We start from the raw sequence: 21,398 nt of genomic DNA, 5'->3' as shown, positions 1-21,398 counted from the left end.
TTGCTATACACTAAGACCCCCAGATCTTTTTCAGATTAATTGATCAGTAAAAAATATTGTAGAGCAATATAGTTGGCATTGAAAAATGTCAAGAGGGTATAAAAATGTGATAAAATTCAATATAAAAAATTAATTCATAAATAATAAAAGGAGTGTTGTTAGGATGACAATAGTAATAACCAGGGGATATCAGTCCCTATTTATTGAATGCCTATTCTGTGCCCAGTCCTGTACTAGGTGTTGTGGGATATGGCACAATCTCTGACTGCACAGAGATTACAGTCTAGTTAAAGAGAACATGTATGAAAGACTTATGGACTGTCAGAGCTGTAAGAAATCTTGGAAGTAACAGCAATAATGTTTTAAAATCAGCTTTGAGTGATTAAGTCATTTTGACTATTATAAATACCCAAATTAACTACGAAGGACCTATGAAGGAAGAACTGACAAATAGAAGCGTTTATAAAATGATTTTACATATATTTACATATTTGTATATAATAGTAGCCATCTCTAGGATGCGGAAGAGAGAGAGAGGGAAGAAAGAAAGGGAAAAAAAGAAACTTACATAACGTTATTTTATATATATATGTATATGTATATATAATAGATTTGCAGTTTCATGTGCAATCATCTTTTTTATTATACTATGGAAATGTTTATTTTATTGTATAAATTAAAAATTAAATAAAAATTTTTAAAAATAATTTTAATCATAGAACATAGAATACCCAAACCAGAAGAACTGAGGGATAACTTAGTCCAGTCTCTTCACTTTACAGACAGCAATGGATTTGGAGTCTAAGAGTATGAACTTGAATCCCAGATTTACTAGTTACTAACTGTGTGACCTTTGGCAGTTGACTTCCACTCTTTGGGCCTCAGTTTCTCTCCTCTGTAAAATGAGGAAATTGGACCAGATGATGTCTATGCTCCCTTTGAAGTCTAAATAAAGTTATCCTTTCCATATCTCAGAGGTTAGGAGCATGATGCCCCTGTGATCTGGAAAATCCAAATAAAAATTTGGGGCTCTCCCTTTTTACCATAGAAGTCTGAATTAATTATGGTATTAAGAGAAAAAAATATGTTGATATTATACAATACTATACATATATTTTATGCATTTCTGAGTTTCCAAACTTTTTCTGTGTTGTCTGGTAGTCTTCCTGTGTTGTCTTTGACTTCCGCAAAACTTCCAAGAAATTCCCATTTAATTTCTTTTGCCAACCCACGATATATTGAAGCTGTGTTGGGAAAAGTCATGATGTAGAAGGAATGATTGTACTATGAAACTGAGACTTAAAAGAGATGTCAAGTCACTTCCCCAAGGTCACAGAGAAGTAACTGGTAGCAGATTTGGGTCTCAATACCAAGTCTCTTTCACAATCTTCTACTGCTAGATGCTTCAGGAAGGATACTAGTAATGTGTATCAACTTGAGATGACAATGAGATTGACTGCCCCAAGCCAGATAAACTGGATCACTTAGGGAAATGGGCCAAGGTGTAACAAGACAAGGACCAACACTTTTGATGATTCCAGGGCCAGATTAGACGTAGTGGACATACATTAGTCTATGTCATCCTGAATGTGTCTATCCAAGAGACAAAAGTGCCTACTGTGTGTGCTTAATAAACGTCTATACTCTTACATTAGTTGCCACACTATGTGAAGGAATGCAGTTCTGAGGACAGAGTTATCAGAGCTGAGATTAAAGGATCAGATATCCTTTAAAAAAACATAAATTTTACTGATACCGCTTGTTTTTCTTTGTATCACAAAAATTTTCCCCAATAGCCTTCTTCCTTTGTCTCCTAGAGAGCTACTCCATATAACAAATAATATTTTTTAAAGACAAAAAAGGAAAATATAATCCAAACTGATCAACATATGGCAAAAGTCTTAAAATATACGCAGTGTTCACAATCATGAACCTCCAATTTCAGCAAAAGAGAGAGCTTATGGTGTGTTCTTTGGAGCTATGCTTATTCTTCGTAATTTTGCAACTGAATATTTTTTGGTGGTTCTTTCCATTTATCTTCTAGCCATTATGTATATTGATTTATTGGCTCTTCGTACTGCACTCTGCATCAGTTAATATGCATCTTCCCCTTCTTCACCGTATTCATTATATTCATAATTTCTTATAGCAAAGTACTATTCCAATACATGCATGGACCACAATTTGTTTAGCTATTTCCCAATCAATAGGCATCTACTTTGCTTCCAATTCTTTGCTATCACAAAAAAGTGCTGCTATGAATATTTTTCTGTATATGGGGATTTTCTTCTCTTCATTTATCTTGGGGTTTAAGCCTGCTTTGGAATCAGGATCACATGTTCTTGTCAGTATTGGAGATGAGGGATAAAAAGAGGAAATAACTCCCCCTAAGGGAACTTGGACAATTCCTGTGATGCAACCACTGGTGCCTACTCCATCAGAGAGGGAGTGGTCACTGTCTGATGCCTTTGCAAATGTCATGCTGCCCAGGTGACTTATTCTCATGAGTTTTGTTTTTGGGGGATAGAAAGGAAGACATCATACTAACCCAAGTGTCTAGGATGGGGACGTCCCAGTTAAAAGCATCCCAGAAATATTCTTTATATTATTTCCACTGTATTATCCAAAAACAGCCCAAATCACAGTCATATAAACCAAAAGATTTTACTTGTTTAAACAAAGGGAAGCACAGTCAGGTTGCTCAGAGTAGGTATTATTCCTCTTGGGTAATGTCCATCTAATATGTTGTAAACTCCACAAAGATGGGCTGTGTCTTATTCACTAGTAGCTGTGTAACTCTGGACAAGTCATTATCTTTTCTGGGTCTCAGTTTCCTCAGTGAAATGATGTGCTTGTTGGAAGGATCAAATGAGATAATGGACCGCAGATTCTTTTTAAATTATAAGGTACAATATAAATATGAGCCATTATCACTAGTTATCTTTGTAATCCTTACTGTTTGATAGAGTAATCAAAAAACATTTAATCACTCCTATGCATCAAGGTACCATGCAATACACTAGAAATACAAAGACTATAGTGAAGCAAGCCCAGATGTCAAGGAGCTCACATTCTATGAAAACAACAAAAAGGCATGGATGTATATAGGCCTATGCAAAATATATACAAAGCAGGTATTGGATAATTTGGTTTGGGGGGTGAGGTAAGCACTAGTCTTGCCTGACCTTTTCTCAAGGGGAGAGTTGGTGGGGAACAGAATAGTACCTACTTGGAGGTGATATCTGAGCTAGGATTTGAAGGAAGCTGAGATGCAAAGAGGGATGGGAGCCAGTTACCGTGAAGGCACAGAGACAAGAGATGGCATTTCATGTGTGAAGATTTGGCAAGTAGGTCCGTGTGGCTGGACCATAGAGTGTGTGTGAAGGAGGAGAAGAAGGCAGAATGGGCCTAGAAGGGTGAGAGGGAAGATGCACTGGATTTTGAAGGCAAAGGATGCAGGATCAAAATCTAGCTCTTTGTAAAAAACAAGAGAGAGTTTTATTACCTCATTCCTTATTCTGATTGTTTCTGTTTTTTTTTCTTCTATCATTGGTATTCCTAGAATTTTCGATACAATATGAAATGAATAATCAGCAAGTATTATTTGTAATGGGGATAAGCTAGTAGCCTTCCTAGAAAGATCAGGTATGAAACAAGGATGCCAACCTCAGCTCTTTTATTTAAAAGGAAAAAAATGATTATATTTATTGAGTTTCTTAGAGAATAGGAGAATTACAGAATCTCTTGGTTGGAAGGAATATCAGAGATCATCTAATCCAGGGGTGAGGAAGCTACGGCTTGTATCAATAGGCATCCCAACATACATGGGGGGCCTGCTATCAGAAGTTCTTAGATCTGCATTTATAAAAGGAAAGACAACTTTTGAGGAGTTAACAATCACTTTAAAGAAGCACGTATATCATTCCTTTAATCAAGCACATATATCATTTACCTAGTTCAAGGGAGTCAGCACCCTGAATTTCAAAGAAAATACAGAGAAATCAAAGATCAACAGACATGGCTTCTTCTGCCTGACCATAATCAATACATACATCACAATTCAACAGACAGGTCCTACTGTCTGACCATAGTTACCAGAGAGGGAAGCACCAACATGTGGGCTTTCAAAAGCTGGAGGGCTCTATAGTGGCTTCTCAGAGTCCTCATCTGGCCAAACAAACACTTCCAGTCAGTAAGCCCCAAAATAAAACCACACCACAGAGTCTTTATATACTTTTTAAGAGTCAGAGAGCATCACATCCCTTGAGAACAGGTGTCTCATTAACAAAAGGTGTGGACCTTCCTACAAACTCCCAGGCCCAGCAATGGATGAGAAGATCCTCCTTAATCACATTATTCAGAGGCACGTTTAGTAAAAACAAAAACAGCAAAAGATCTTACTTTGCTTGGCCTTAGATACCCACAAGGCCACATGTGGCCCTCTAGGTCCTTGAGGGCTACATGTGGTCTCGAGGCCACAGGTTCCCCACCCCTGAATCCAACTGATCAAGTAGCCACTCTCTATAATCTTCATAAAGCAGTCATCCAGTCTTTACTTGAAGATGTTGTCATGGGGTATAGGAGTGGCAGAAAGAGGGGAAGAGAGTCCCATGACCTCTAGATTCAAGAGTGAAAGAACAAGCTCTTATATGCCCAGTCAGGCTATGTCCATGTGGTGCCAAACTAATGGATCTATTCCTGGGATTTCAGAACCAAGATGGAAGGGCCCCCTAAAGTTCTTATAGTGCTACACCTTCATTTTGAAGAGGAGAAAACAGATGAGAACTGAGGCAAATAGACTTGCCCAGAGTCACAGAGCTAGTAAGTGTCTGAGGCCAGATTTGAATCTTCCTGACTCCAGGCCCAACACTCTATCTATTATGCTACCTAGATGCCCCAAGTTATTCATCTGTAAAATGGGGATAATAATATGCACCTACTGATCAGGTTGTTGTGAAGATCAAATGTGATAAGCCATGTAAAATGTTTTACAGCCTTTAAAGTGATATATAAATACTAGCTATTCTGTGTCTTCTGTGTCGGAGCATCCATCTCAGTAGTGAAGGGGGTAAATGAATGCTTTGACATATGTATGAGTGAATATTGGGTAGAGAAAGGAAGGGACACTGGAAAAATGAGTTATCCATCTTTCCAGCTCCTTTAAAGTTACAATAAATCTTTCCAAAGGGCACCACAATAAAGTGGAACGTGCCCTAGGCATGTGAGAGAGATCGGGTTTCAAATTTCTACTCTGTCACTTGCTAACCTTGAGATGTTGGGCAAGCCTTTCTCTGGGTCTCAGTTTCCTCAGGTGATTTGGACTAGATTATTTGGACATGGATTATTAAGATGTCAAACTTTTTTTTAACCAACACTTCCTTTTCACCTTCCCCAATACCCCCTATACCTAAGACGTGCAGCCTCAACATAAATAAAATACATTTGCCTAACAGGATTTCCGGATGAGATCTCTAGTTTGCCCTCTCCCACACTCTGAGACTGGGGAGTTGTACTTTTGTTTCTCTATTTTCTTGCCCTGAGTTTCAATTTTTAACTCAGGGCTATTTCCCCTTTGTAGCTAAACTCTATTTCCTTTTCCTGTTGGGTTTTAAGTCGAGTCTGCACCAGAGCTGTTGCCTGTGTAAGGTGCTAGGTCTCCACTGAAACTCAGCCCCAAGTAGCAGAGGTGAAAGTCTTGGCACTGCCTAAACTCAAGACTTTAGACCATGGCAACAGGGTGAGTATTAGACCTGGGGCCTGGGGAAGAGGGATTTAGCACCAATCAAGTCTAGACTGTTGGAGTGGGAAGATTCAAAAAACATTTATAAACGCCTATTATGTCAAGAGCATTGTGCTAGGCTGTAGCGAAGTTTAGAAGAGAGAATTTCCAGAATTATAAAAATATTCAAGTCTAAACAGAGCTCTTTTGAACCAAGTCCCGAGTCCTCATTTTCTAGAGGAGGTAATTGAGAATCACAGAAGCGAAGAGACTCATCTAAGGCCTTAGCACTTGATACTGCCAGAAGCATAATTCAAATCGTCTTTTCTGTCTCCAAATTCATCATTTAGGGCTTTTCCTGTGACCCAAAATGCATATCTAGTAAATTATAAAATTGAGACTCCAGCCCAAGTCTCCTGACTTCCAGGTCAGGACTTTGTATTCTATGTCTCTCCAATGACTGGGGTGCCCAAAGGCTTCTATGTAAAGTGGGGTCACTCTGCAGCTACACAGGGTCACAAAGATGGCAGGAAGAAAGGTTTAATCTACCTCTGCGTCTGAGCACAGAGCATGACCGAGGCATCATAGCAGCATTTTCCGGAATGTGGTCTGAATCTAGGGGTGGAGAGGTGAGGTGGGACTGGTTTAATCCCAGGGAGGGTAAAATTGGGGAATGGTGTGGTTTTCTGTAACAGTGAAAATGTCATAGAACTTTTCTCTAAAAAACTAATTCCGCAAAACTGTACTAAGCAAGGCACCTGTCTGGAGCACTGAGGACACAGAAATAAAAAGTAATATAGGCCTTACCTACAAATTGACGGGAAGGAGTCAGCAGGTATGTAAACAACTCCGATACAAAGGAGAGCCAGATCAAGGCAGAGCAATCAGGCAAAAAGTGCTAAGAGAAATTTGAGGTGAAAACAATCACTTTCTCCTGGAAGAGGAAGGTGGGTCACAAGGAGAAAGAAACTTCGGCAAAGAATTTTCTTATTTGCAAGTCATCATTCCTGCTCTGCTCTGGGGTTGAGATTCCATGCACTCTCTCCAACAGGGAAGAATTCCTTTCAATTTTGTTCCTTTGCCCCTAATCCTTGGAGGAACAAAATAATTCTTTTATCTGTATAGGACTGTACAGTTCCCAAAGCACTTTCATACACAGCATTTCATTTGATCCTCACAAATAGCCCTGTGAGGAATTGTTAACCCCTTCTTATAGATGAATAAGCTGAAGCTTGGGTAATCAAAAGGGGCCCTGATCTCCTTAGTTGTTAAAAAGGAAAATAAAGAGCAGGGAGAGATAAGGAGAGGAAGGAATAGCTGAAGTGCGATTGATCTCTGAGTTTCCATGTGACTTTTCGATGCCATGATTCTGTGGTTTTCAAGATCCCTGCCAGCTCTGAATTTCTGTGCCCTATTAGGCTAAAGCCTCCTAACATTTTTTGGTTCTGTTATTTTAAGATTCCTCCCAGTTCCAATATTCTATATTCTCTCATTCTAAAGCCATTGCCATTGCACATTTTGTGATTCTAAACTCTCTAATAGCTCAGACATCCTATGTTTTATGATTCTAAGGACGCTTGTCCTTAGACTCACTGTATAACGTTAGGTTCTGTGATTCTAGGGTATCTTCCAGCTCTGGTCTTCAGTGGTTCTGTGATATGTCCAAGGTTCTATGTAGTAACAGTTAAACTAATGCTAGAACCCAACTCCTGACTCCTAGATGAGTGAATGCAAGTACATTGACAGGCAAAGGTTTGTTTCTGTGTCAGCTTCATACATCTCAGGGTCTGGCTTGCCTCCTTCCTTGGTTTATGTGAGATAGCCAAGTTTATGTGGTTAAAGAACACTAACAGTTATCCACATCATCACCTAAAATTGGGGAGACTTCCATTGGAAAGAGATGGGAAAACTGACTATTTCTTCCTTTCTGGATATGCATCCCCATTAGAACTGAACTCCAGTTATGGAACAGTTCTAAGTATTCACAGAGGGAAGATGTCTTAGATTCATAGAACATGAAGTGTCAGAGTGAGCTTAAGAGGTCTAGCCCTGTTACTTCATGATACAGATGAGGAAACTAAAGGCTTGTAAGGTGCATCAACATTCTGGAAGCCAGACAGTGGGCAAAGGCAGAGAACCCGCTTCTTAACACCAGAGGCTCAGCATCGTTTTATACCGATGTCCCACCTTCCTCTTGGAATATGGTTTATGATGAATCACCAAGAGACATTTCAGGGATTGGAAGACATCAGTTCTTCACTGGACCAGAATCTCCTTTGGTAAAGTGGACACTGGTCTCTGAGAACAGCAACCACTTATTAAGCACTTCCCCATTAGGGAATACCATGATAAGTGCTGGGGCTGGAGTTTACAACGTTTAGATGATATACAGCTCCTGCCCTCAAATACTGTACAGATTAGAAGGAAGATGATAACATACAGGGTAAGTATATTTGTTGTTTTTCAGTCTTTTCAGTCACGTCTGACCCTTCGTGACCCCATTTGGGCAAAGATACTGCAGTGGTTTTCCATTTCCTTCTCCAGCTCGTTTTACAGATGAAGAAACTGAGGCAAACAAGGTTAAATGACTTGCCCAGGGTCACCCAGCTAGTAAATGTCTGAGATCAGATTTCAACTCAGGTCTTTCTGACTCGGGGCTGGGTACATTAGAGAAGTGCAAAGCAAAGACCCACATGTGGTATGAGGAAGGTCTTTGCTGAACAGGAGGACATAGCATTTGGATTGGGCTTTAAAGGAATTTAGTAGACAAAGGGTGGGCATCCTATGCATAGGTAATGGTATAAGCAAAAGCAAGAAAGCTGGAGGGTATACAGTGTATTGAGCATGGAGGGGATTGGGTGGGAGGAAGGAAACCATGGCCTGGATTGCAGGCAGAGACTGATCTAGTTTGGCCAGAACCTAGAATGCACCAAAAGGAGAATGCTATGATACAAAGCTGAAAAGACAAAGTGGTACCAGACTGTGGGTGACAATGAATGCCAGACAGAGGGGTCTGAACTTGAATCATTTGGTAGTAGGGAGCTATTGAAGATTATTGAACAGAGTTAATACATGACCAGATCTGAAGAAGGAAACAGATATTTCAGGGGAGCTGTTGGGAGCAGTTCAGAAAAAAGAATTTCCTTGGGTAGCTTTCATCCCTGTGGAAGAGTGACCTTTTCTACTAGTTCTATATTCCATTTGTTTTCACCATTTGAAGGCTTATTGAGCAGTGATGGGCAAAATGCCTGTGAACTTCCCATCTCACCCTTTCTGTCACAGAGATGCCATTGGTCAACAAGTTGTTTTTGGTTGTGAAGGGCAAAGTCCTTTTTACATTCTCTTTTCATGCCAATCAGTTGTTTGATACCAAAATATATCAAAAGTTTTAAAAATAATAGTCAGTATTTAATCTTCCACTAATTCCTAGAGGAGCTCCAAATGCTCAGTACTAATATCTCCGAAATTCTTCGACAACGCTTTGTTTCTTAGTAATCATCCGCATCTGTCTGGTGCTTTTCCAATCACTTTCACATCCACTAGATTGTTTGGCGCTCACAGCACCTCAGGAAAGAGGTAGGGAAGGGATTCTTCTTCCTGTTTTGGAGGTAATTGCAAATCAAATCACATAAGATCTCCCCCACGATCACACAGTTAAATTGAATCACAGAGCTAGGACTCAGATCCTCTTGAGCCAAGGCCAAGGTTCCGGGCATTTTCTATGGCCCCCCAGGCCTGGAATGCTCTCCTTCTTCTGCTCTGATGACTAACCTCCCCGGCTTCCTTTAAGTCCTAACCAAAATACCATTTTCTAGAGGAAGTCTTCCCCAACCCTCTTAATTCTAGTGCCTTCCCTCTGTTAATTATTTCCTATTTTATCATGTAGATAGCTTACTTTATATACACTTGTTTGCCTGTTGGCTTCCCTATTAGACTGTAAGCTCCTTGGAGTCAGCTACTGTCTTTTGCCTCTTTTTATATACCTAATGCTTAGCATAGTACCTGGCATATAGTAAACATTTAATAAATACTGATTGATTGACTAGTTTTCAAGCCCGATGAAGCTTCCTCCTACCTCTTTATATCATTTTTGTAAGTTACTGTATCATTTTTGCCTAATATTTTTTAAGCACTCAGGAACATAAATTTGGAGGCAGCAGAATACAATGGTGAAAGTGCTTGAACCCAGAACCCAGATGACCTGGTGTTCAAGTACAGGCTCTGTCTGACCCTACACTAGCTATGTGACTGAGTCGTTGTATCTCTCTGACTTTCCTTTTTCTATCCATAAAATATCATTTATTATCCATAAAATGTCATTTATGATACCTAGGTCACCTCTCTTCTGTAAGAGGGAGAGAGGCACAAGGGAGGGGTTCTTAGTGGCTCTTTTTAAAGACTCTATTAAAAAGTCTTGAAAATTTTAATGTGCTCTAAAATTATGGACTGTTGGAATTATGATGGTTGTGTTGTGGTAAATGAATAACCTCCAGAAACATCCGGAGCAGCAAAACATATATGGGTAATATATGCTGTATAGCCTGTGCCTATAGAAAGTTCTCCTTTCACACTCAAGTTTAAGTAAGACCCACTATCTTGGTTATTGCCTTTAGTCAGTGAAAATTTTGCAAAAGTTCAACAAATCTTTTTTTATTTTAATTTTGAATTTAATGTTTCTGTTATTTTAAAGTTAATATACATAAGCAATTTTATATACAAAGGACAGGAAATGAATATTCAATTCAATTCAAAGTACGGTATGTGAAACCATGAATCTGTTTGTACAGCTTTCATCTTTGAAAGAAAATAGCAAATTCAATACATTAGTTTCAAAGCTGTCCTACTTTTCTGTGTCTCCTTCTGAACCTCTGTTCAATTCAAGGCTTTCTAGTTCCTGCTTCACTACAGCTCTCATCTCTGTCTCCTCTCCATTCACACAGCTACCACTCTGATGTGGGCAGGCTCTTATCACCTCATCCTTGGAATATTAAAATTTCCTCCCAATTGGTTCTTCCCCCCCACCCCTCCCACCCCAATCCATCCTTCACTCGACTGCCAAACTGATATTCTACAGGGCAGATCTGACCATGTCACTCCCCTACACACTAAATTCCACAGGCTCCTTATCACCCCTGTGATCAAATATAAAATTCTGTATTTGTCAATTAAAGCTCTTCCCAAACTGGACCCTGCCTACTTTCCCAGTCTTTCTGCAGATTTCTTTCCAGATACTCTGGGAACACTGGTTAGGAGGCATCCTCATAGTACAGGGGACAGCATGACAAAGGACCAGATGTCAAGACACTCCCTCTCCTGATTTTGATCCTTTTCACTGGCTGTCCCCTCCACCTCCCACCCCCCTGCCCAGCCTCCCATGCCTGGAATGTTTTCCCCTCATCTCTACTTCCTGGCTTCCATTAGGTCTCAGCCTACATACCATTTCATATAGGAGGTTTTTCCTGGTCCCCATCCCTGCCTGTTCCTCAAGTGCTTTCCTCCTGAGAATGCCTCCCATTTAGACTCTATATATCTTGTCTCCTCCATTAGAATGGGAGTTCTTTGAGGGCTGGAATCATGTTTTTACCTTTCTTGTATCCCCAGTGCTTACCACAGTCCCTGGCACATAGTAGGCACTTAATAAATGTTTGTTGATTGCCTTGACTGAAACACCATAGTACAGTTGACTACAGGTTTAGAATCAGAGTATCTGGCTTCAAAGTTATCTCTTATGTACTACCTGTATGATCTTTGCACTCATAAGCACGCCAGACCTCAGTTTCCTCATCTGTAAAACGAGGGATTTGGACTAGATCAGTGGTCAAACTCAAACAGAAAGTGAATGTGCTTGCCACATATTGACTTAGAAAACCACAAATTAACATGGTCTGTGTTGTATTGCATTATTATTTCTTTTGTTAAACCTTGCCCAGTTACATTTTAATCCAGTTCAGGCTTCACTTGAGAGTTTGGCTGATTGTGAGTTCGACAACTTTGGATTAATGACCTTGAGCCTCTATTTAGCTAAACCTATGATAAGACTATAACTAGCTGATTTTGAGATCTGATTCATTTCTTTCCATTGAGTGCAGCTGTATGGTGTTGGTTGGTGTCTTAGGGAAGTGGGTGGATATCTCCAAACAGAAACTTCCTTGTGGGCAAAGCAATTAAGGAAGTGAGGCTGCGGGTACCCTGATTGTGGGACAGGATGTCTGGGTGATCTTGGCTCAGCACTGTTGTCCAGGATAAATCTAGAGGATTCCCCTTTAATAACAACACTAGAAATGACAGCCTCTCCACCCCCATAGTCCAAGATTCTGCCCCTACCAAGGGGCATCATCACAGTACAAGGGGGAAGAGTGGAGGGAGAAGAGCTCTACATGACAAAGGACCAGACTTTAAGACCCAGCCCTTCCACCAGTCAGCTCTATGACACTGGCCAATTCACTTCCTCTATATTATCCTCAGTTGCCTCATCAGTAAAATGGGGAAAAATAAAGATTTACATTACCTACTTCATGGGGTGGTGGAGATCAAAAGAGAGAATGGATTGAAGCACTTCCTAAACCGTATACCACTGTGGAAGTGAAAGTTATTGTTATTAGGTGGTTAGATTTTGTTTTTTGTTTGGGAGGGGGGAGTTGTTTTTAATTTTTTATTCATTTTGAACTTAAAGAAAAAAAGAACATTTCCATGTACACAGCGCAACATAGAGAATTCAACATAAAACCATGCATTTCCATTTCAGACTATTTACTTTTTTAAAAAGCTACGTAATAAATTCTACACTTTGTTTTCAGTTATCCTGCTTTTCTGTGCTTCCAAATGCTTTTTTTCTCCCTCCTTCCCTACCCCACCCTAGAGAAGGGTACAATTAAACACACACACACACACACCCCATATATATATATATATATATATATATATATATTCTATTTAACAGTTCTTTCTCTGGAAATAGAAAGCGTCTTCCTTCATAGGTCCTTACCAGTTGGTTTGAGTATTTGTGATCCTCAGGATGAATTTGTCATTCATAGTTGTTCTTAGGACAATATTTCTATTACTATGTATAGCATTCTCTTGATACTGCTGATTTCAATTTTCATTATTTCATGGGTAGTTAGATTTTTTTTTTTTGGGAGGCAATTGGAGTTAAGTGACTTGCTCAGAGTTGCACAGCTAGTATGTCTCTGAGGCCATATTTAAACTCAGGTTCTCCTGATTCCAGGTGTTCCATTCCCTGAGCCATCTGACTGCCCTTGTGACTTTTTAAAAAATAAAATAACATAAAGTAAAGCACTTTGCAAACCTTAAAGTGTTATATACATATTATTATATACGTATTCATATAATATGTACACCTTATTACTGACCATGGTGGAAAGTACACAGGGTTTGGAGTCAACACACCTGAGTTCAAATCCTGTCTCTATACTGACCTTGGACGAATTACTAACTCCCCCCTCTGAGAACAGATTACTTATTGATAATATGAAGGGGTTAAACTAATTGACCTCAAAGGCCTCATCCATTTCTAACTATCTGATCTATGTCATCCTCAGTGAAAGCACAGGAGGTTGCAATATACACTAACAGAAGGAGTACCCCACACCAAGGAGGGCATATCTAAGAAAGATGCCACCGTCAGTGCCAAGGTGCCCTCCTTGTCCCATAGAACCAACTTACAACTTCGTTTGATACCCCTCTCTTAGCCTTAATTATCTAATATTCATTTCTGTGATCATATCTTATTCTCCTCCTGGGTAAGTTCTGTGAGGGCAGAGACTGTATCTTATCTAAATTTTGTACCATCCTCAGTGCCAGCATAGGTAAATGCTCAGTAAATGCTGAACAAATAAACATCCCTTTTCCTTTTTAATCCTGGGGATGAATTATGGTATGGGCGTGGGGGGAGAGGGGAAAAGCCTGAGGAGTGGGTTAGAAGACCCTGGCTCTAATTCCAGGCTCACCACTAATTTGCTGTGGAGACTTGAGCAAATCACCTTCCATCTCTGAGCCTCAGTTGTCCTCATCCGTAAAATAGAGAAAATACTTGCACAACCTAACCCCCACAGAGCTGTGATGAGGATCAAATGAAATAATGGATGTAGGGCACTTTCAAAATTGCAAAGGACTATCAAAATGTGAACTAATGTTGGTCTTGATCAGACCAAACATGAAGGTTGTATTCCACCCTTACTGACTTTGAGAACTGTTTAACTGAAACCCATTCAGAGAGTGATAACTAATTACCTTGTGCCTTAACTACTTCATATTTATTTCGCATTTATTCTGCAATATATATATGTGTGTGTGTGTGTTTATATATACATATACGTATATGTATATATTTAAAAATAAATCATATTAAGCTCTTCCTCCTTTTTCTCCTTCCCTTCCCCCACTCTCCCATAGCATGTAAATTACTTCAGAGCAGGAATTGTTTCTTTTTTTTTTTTTTTTTTTTTTTGTCTTTGTATTCTCACCGTACCTAGCACAGTGTCTGGTACATATTGTTGAGTCATTTCGGTCATGTCCAGCTCTTTGTGACCCGATTTGGGGTTTTCTTGGCAAAGATACTGGAGTGGTTTGCCATTTCCTTCTCCAGCTCATTTTACAGATGAGGAATTGAGACAAACAGACTTAAGTGACTTCCCCAGGGTCACACAGCCAAATCTGAATTCAGATCCTCCTGAAATTATCCACTGTGCCACATAGCTGCCCTATACGATTGGCACATAATAAATACTTAAGAAATGTTTATTGATTGGTTGATCAAGATCATGAGAGAACTAGAAACCCTATCATATGAGAATTGCTTAAAGGAATTAGGAGGAAGGGATACTGTTCTGGATAAGAGGAAACTTATCGGCAAAGACTTCATTACTATAATCAAATAGCTTTAAGGCAATTAAATCTAAAGCGATTAAATGTGTTCTTTGCCCCAGAGGACAAAACTGAGGCCAAAGCCCAGAGGTTACCAAAAGAAGATATTCTCTCCCAATGAGGCCCTACTGCTGAACATTTAAACAAGTGAGCTCCCCATCACTGGAAGTATGCAAGAAGAAACTTCATTTCCACTTATCTGGGCTCTTATAGTGGAAACTCATCCATGGGGCAGAGTTGGACTAACCACACTAAGCTCTCTTCCAACCAAATTCTATGTTTGTGACTCAGGTTGTCCAGGGACATGCTCCAGAGAAAAAAATGAATATTTAAAATCTCAAAGAAAACATTCTTTTTTTTTCCTTCTCGGTGGCTCAGGGCTCTGAGGACAAGTCGCAATTCAGCCCAGTGGCTAAACGCAGGCAGATTTATTTTTATAAACCCCTGGCTTCTCTGTGCAAATCACTTTGTCCTCAGCGGGGGAGGTTTGCTAACTGATGGGTTTCAAGCCAGATTTTCCAGAGTTACATTTGGCCTCTCTTGTGCTTAAAGTAAACAAGTTGGGCCTTTCCAAACTCATTCTGAGAGCCTATGCTCCCTGCCTCCTCAGATTTTATTTGCCAGGACATCCTCGACTGTGGCCAAGACAATAACTGTCCTTTATTCCTCTATGCATTGCTTTACAATTTCCAAAGTACTTTTTTCACACTTTCCAAAATTCTGGCACAATCTCATTTTATCCCAAGCGCCATCCTGTAAGGGAAGCAGGGCATGTAGTACTACTTCTATTTCACAGGTAAAGGAATTGGAATCCAAAATTGATTTAAGCAAGAATTACTACCTGACATTGTACTAGTAACTTAACTAAATCTCACTGGTCCTCAGCTTAAAGCCCGTCACAACCTAGCTGGAACTACCTTGCCAGGCTTATCATTCCCCTTCACCCACACGACAGTCCAGTCAAAGTGGCCTTCTAACTGCTCCTCATCCATTCCCCATCTATCTCTGTGTCTTTGCATTAATTCCCTGTCTCCCTTCTCTCCTCTGTCTCTTAGAAGCTTTAGTCTCCTGCAAGACTTGCCTTCTGGGCTTGTCCTTTCTATTTTCATAATCACTCTCATAGACTCCCTTCTCTCCTCTGACACTATAACCACTTTGGTGCAGGCTCTCATCAGCTCATACTTGGACTGGCACAATAGTCTTCTGGTTGGACCTTCCTACCTCAAATCTCTCTCTTCTCCAATCCATTTTCCATCCAACTGTTAGAATAATCTTCCTAAAACGAAAAGCTAACTACACACACACACACACACACACACACACACACACACACACACACACACCTCATTCAGTTAAGTGTTCTCTGTTTCCTCCAGGATCAAATATAAAATCTTCTGTTTGGCTTTTAAAGCCTTTTATAACCTGATACCCTCCTACCCTCACAGATATCAGTTTTACACTTTATTCCCCTTCACATACTGTATGATGAGGGGAAGCCAGGTTGTGCAGTGGTTAGAGTTCAGGGCCTGGAGTCAGGAAAACCTGAGTTTAAATCTGGCCTCCTATATTTACCAGATGTGTAACCCTGGGCAAGTCACTTAACCCTGTTGGCTTCAGTTTCCTCATCTGGAAAATGAGCTGGAGAAGAAAATGGCAAATCACCCTAGTATCTTTGCCAAGTAAACCACAAATGGGATCACAGAGAGTTGGAAATAACTGAAATGTCTCAACAACTGCATGAGCCAAACACTGTATTAGGCACAATGGGGATACAAAGACAAAAAAAATCAAACAATTCCCTCTCTGAAGCAACCTACATGACTGAACAGGTATGAAACTGTGCTCAAGCAGCTGGATGGTGCAGTGGATAGAGTGCTAGGCTTGAAGTCAGGAAGACTGGTCTTCTTTAGTTCAAATCTGACCTCAGATATTTACTTGCTATGTCACCCTAGACAAGTCACCTAACTCTATTTGCCTCAGTTTCCTGATCTGTAAAATGAGCTAGAGAAGATACTCCAGTATCTCTGCCAAGAAAACCCCAAACGGGGTCAGACACAATTGAAAACAACTGAACAAGCAACTTCTGATGAAAAACAGCAAACTTCTGATGAAGTGACATGGTTCTCTTTGATATTCCCCACACTAGACACAATATCTTCCAATTCTGCACATTTTCATTGGCTGTGTCCCATGCCTAGAACGTTCCTTATCTTGTACCATAGAAAGAGTGATTTGCCCAAAGCCATATAAAAATTAGGGCAGACTAGAACCCTTATTTACAAGGGCCTTCTATGGGATGGTCAGGGGTTAGAGAGAACACGGGCAACTAGACTGAGAATTAAAACACCTGGGATCAAATCCCAGCCCTGCTACTTTGTGTTTATGTGACCTCAGACAAATCACTTGTCCTTTCTGGCCCTTGTAGGATAACAGTGGGACCCTGTGATTTCTAATGTCACCTCCAGTTCTAAGTCCAATGATTCTATGGATGATTACACATCCAAATGTCAGATAAAAATCTCATATAATCTGGGCCAACCAATAGGAGATTGACTACCTCACACCCCATCATTCCCCTGCCTACAACCTCCAAGGAAGAAGCAAAGAGACCAGACAGCATTAGAATGATTGGTTCACATTGCTATTGAGGAACTAAGCATTAGTTTAGAAAAGCCATATCTTTTCAGAACCCTCAGGAAGGAGGGAATCAACTTTTCTGAATAACTGCAAGTTTGCCACTTTAAGCAGTATTAAATATTTTTTAAAAATTTTTTATGTCTTCTGGGGTAAAAATCTTTCTAAAATGGATCAGTACACATGTATAAATGTACACCTCTCCGCCATTTGAAAGAGAAGACTCTTTGAACTGTTTTGAATCCTAGCCATTTCTTAAAGTTATATAACAAACAGCAATTTTTATCCTGTATTGTAATGCTGATACTGGTAAGACAAACTACACTATATGAGCTGCTTGCCCCTATACTAAGCCAGAGGCTGTTGTGTTTTGTGATTTCTTATGTTTGTTTTTTAGTGTTTCTGATGCCTCCCACACTTTCAGTTGTCACTTCTCCCTCTTTTGGGGGATAAAAGGGGGGCTACCCATAGCAACTCTCTTCTCTCACTTTTCATTTCCTATTTCTAAATGTGCTATGGACTGAGAAGTTAGATCATTCAATCTGTTAGAATTCGGTGTAAAGTAAGAATTGATTGGATCTGAGCATGTGTTCGTCCTTCATTGCCAAAGAAGACCATGCCATCAGAGAAATGGTGACATGACTTGCACTTGACTTTCTTTTGAGTGAGGGAGGGCTGTGTAGGTCACCAGCCTCACTTCTCCTCCAGAGCCATCTCAATGCAGTGACCAGATATTCATCAGGATGACTGGAGATGACCCAGGATGAGGCAATTGGGGTTAAGTGACTTGCCCAAGATCACACAGCTAGTGAGTGTCAAGGGTCTGAGGTGAGATTTGAACTCAGGTCTTCCTGACTCCTGCACTGGTGCTCTATCCACTGCACCACCTAGCTGCCCATAGGATCTGAGTGAAAGACTGATTAAATGCATGGGTTTTGTGCAGGGGTTTTGGTGACATTGCTTTCTTGCTGTTCAAATGCATCTTTCCTTTCTATTTCTGGGCTACATTTGGCCATTGGAAAGCAGAGTTCTGGAGAGGCAGTGTTATCATAATGACTGTTTCTTGTGAAGATTACCAGATCACATTGTTATAGGCTTATTTGAAAATACTGGGCCAGCAGCTTTTTTTGTGGTGGCCAAGAACTGAAAATCGAGGGGATGTTCATCAATCAGGGAATGGCTGAACAAATTGTGGTATATAAATGTAATGTACTATAAGAAATGATCAACAGACGAACTTCAGAAAAACCTGGAAAGACATATATGAACTAATGCTGAGTGAAGTAGCAGAACCAGGAGAACATTATGCACAGTAACAGCCACAGTGTGTGAGGACTGTTTTTGATAGACTTAGCCCTTCACAGCAATGTAAGGACCTAAAACTTTTCTAAAAGGAATCATGATACAAAATGCCATCCACATCCAGAGAAAGAACTGTGGAGTCAAAATGCAGAATGAAGCAACTATTTTCTCCTTTGTTATGTTTTGTTTTGTTTTTCTCATGGTTTTTCCCATTCGTTTTTATTCTTCTATGCAACATGACTAATGTGAAAATGTATTTAATAGGAATGTATGTGTAGAATCCATATAAGATTACATGTCATCTTGGGGAGGGAGAGAAAATTTGGAATTTATGGAAGTTGAAAACTGAAAACAAATAAATTAACAAATTTGAAAAAGAAAAAAGAAAAGAAAATACTGGGCTGGGATACATTTATACTGGGGCAGCTAGAGAATATAGTGGATAGAGCATTAAACCTAGAGTCAGACAGACCTGAGTTCAAATCCATCCTCGGACATTTTATTAGCCATGTAACCCTGGGCAAAGTTATTTAAGTCTGCCACTTAACTGAAGCATCTATAAAACTATGATTTTTGCAGATAATTATCGTACCTACCCCCAGCATTATTGTAAGGATAAAATGACATAATATTTGTAAAGTGCTTTTAAAATCTTATAGTACTATAAAAATGCTAGTTATTATTATTATTAATGGAATCCTAGAATCATGAAGTCTTAGAATCTTAGACTTTTGTCATAGTAGACCCACAGCATCTCAAAATTGGGAGACAATTCTTAGAAGTTATATAGTTTAACCTCTCAACCTTATTTAGGAATTGCCCCTATTACATCACGGACACCTGGATGGCCATTTCTTGGCTTTTAGGTGGCATAATTGTGAGAAAGTCTCCATTATGTTGGTCAGCCTCGCACCTAATTCAATACAGAGAAGGGACAAAGGGAGTTTGACTGGTGATCTGATATCTGTGTTTCCTTCTCCTTCCCAGTGAACAGAGTATTTGCCAAGCCCGGGCTTCCGTGATGGTCTACGATGACACCAGTAAGAAATGGGTGCCAATCAAACCAGGACAGCAGGGATTCAGCCGGATCAACATCTACCACAACAATGCCAGCAATACCTTCAGGGTCGTTGGAGTTAAGCTCCAAGACCAACAAGTGAGTAACCATACATAGCCTATGTATATAGAGATGCTAGATAGAAGACATAAACAGAGACCCAGCAAGATCTCTGACTCCAATCATTAGCCCAGTGTATTAGGCTTTAGATAGAAGATCTTAATGGTTTGTAGAAGCTCAGAGTGTCCACCTTATTAAGGTCTTATTAAGTACCAAGCACTGTACTAAGTCCTGGGAATGCAAAGAAAGTTAAAAGAAAAACCCAAAAACCAGTCCCAGCTGTCAAAGATCTTACAGTCTAAAGGGGTGATCGCATGAAAACAACTTGTGCCAACAATATAAATATAGGATATAAATATAGGATATAAATATAGGGTATATATAAATATAATAATAAGAACCACTACCTTTGTGGCAGATCTTGTAAGTGATAGAATTTAGCTGGGACTTGAAGGAAGTCAGAGAAGGCAGGAGGCAAAGCATTCCAGGCATGGAGGACTACGTAAAATGGTAATGATCATGCTTGACCTACCTACTCTCCCGGGTGGAAACAGTGCATGCAAAGTGCTTTGTAAGCCATAAAACAGGACATAAATGTCCTCCCCTGATTTACCTTTCATTTAAGCAATCTCTTTGTCTTGAAAGGTCAATTATCTTTCAAGAGTTGGTCAAACCTAAGTATTATCTCTTTTTTTAGATTAGACTGAGTAAAAAAAGACACAGAGTACCCATCATTCCACTTATGGATGCTAAAGGGTTTAAACGTGAAGATGTTTTTCTGAATCACTCCCATTCTGAGCAGATACTCCATGTCTATTGAGAAAGGGAGAGAGGTCTGCCCTCCAAGGACTGGTATTATCACCACTGACACCTCACCTTGGTGAAGAGACAGCCAGCTCTTGCAGGGACTCATTACCAGAACACTAGCTGCCAGCTGATATATTTTTTTCAACCACAGCAGCTAATAAGGACCATGGGATCTGTGCTGGTAGAAAGAATGCCCACGTGAATGAAATCACAGATCATTTAAATTCTCTAAAAGTAGAGATGGAGAGCTACATGGCCCAGTGGATAGAGTGCTAGGCCTGGAGTCAGGAAGACTCATCTCTAGTATCTTTGCCAAGAGAATCCCAAATGGGGTCATGAAGAGTCAGACAACTGAACAGTCATCCACCTGAGCAGGGAGGTTAACCCTGAATAGGAAGACCATTTGGAAATTACCAGTTGAAATGTTCTGACATAAAATTTAGCCTTTTCTCTGCCAGACAACTTTCTGTAAATCAACTCTAGTTAATATAGTTGTAATTAAGTCCCTGCCAAAATTATCAGGCTCATAAAATCCTCATATTGGAAGAGGCCCTATGGATGAATCACCTAGTTGTACCTCATCATTTTACAAATGAAGAAGTTTAGGGCCAAAAAAGGAAGGTGACCTACTTATGGTTACTCAGAAGTTAATGAGAGAGCTGATACTAAAACCCTACGTCTCCTGATTCTCATTCAGGACTCTTTCCTCTTTTCCATCAGTTTTCTAATCCTAGACTATGCACTGAATCAGTTAAGCAGCTACATTTTCTAAGGTGTACCTTCTCCTCACATGGCCTCAGTGCACTAGATTTCAGCAACTCCAGGGGTAGGGACCAAAAGCTGGGAAGGATGAGGATAACTGTAAAGGTTCAATTTGTGGTAACTCAGTCCTTCCAGTCACAGCAGACTCTTCATTGATCCCATTTGGAGTTTTCT

General features: G+C 40.0%; 1 protein-coding gene across 6 annotated transcripts in view; it reads left to right on the top strand.

Moving 5' to 3' along the window:
* The window catches only part of EVL (Enah/Vasp-like), a 262,474-nt gene that overhangs the window by 144,339 nt on the left and 96,737 nt on the right, over positions 1–21,398 (top strand). For 5 of the 6 annotated variants that reach the window (XM_072630243.1, XM_072630245.1, XM_072630246.1 and 2 more), the window contains exon 2: positions 19,526–19,694. In XM_072630243.1, coding sequence (XP_072486344.1) covers positions 19,526–19,694 — 169 coding nt within the window. Of the gene's footprint in view, positions 1–5,593; positions 5,738–19,525; positions 19,695–21,398 lie in introns of those variants that run through there. The other variant, XM_072630241.1, reaches the window with a different exon arrangement.

Source organism: Notamacropus eugenii, chromosome 1 (genome assembly GCF_028372415.1).
Source record: "Notamacropus eugenii isolate mMacEug1 chromosome 1, mMacEug1.pri_v2, whole genome shotgun sequence".
In the NCBI taxonomy this organism is placed as follows: domain Eukaryota; kingdom Metazoa; phylum Chordata; class Mammalia; order Diprotodontia; family Macropodidae; genus Notamacropus; species Notamacropus eugenii.
The sequence above is the reverse complement of the archived record's forward strand: the minus strand, read 5'-3'. Positions and strand labels throughout refer to the sequence as shown.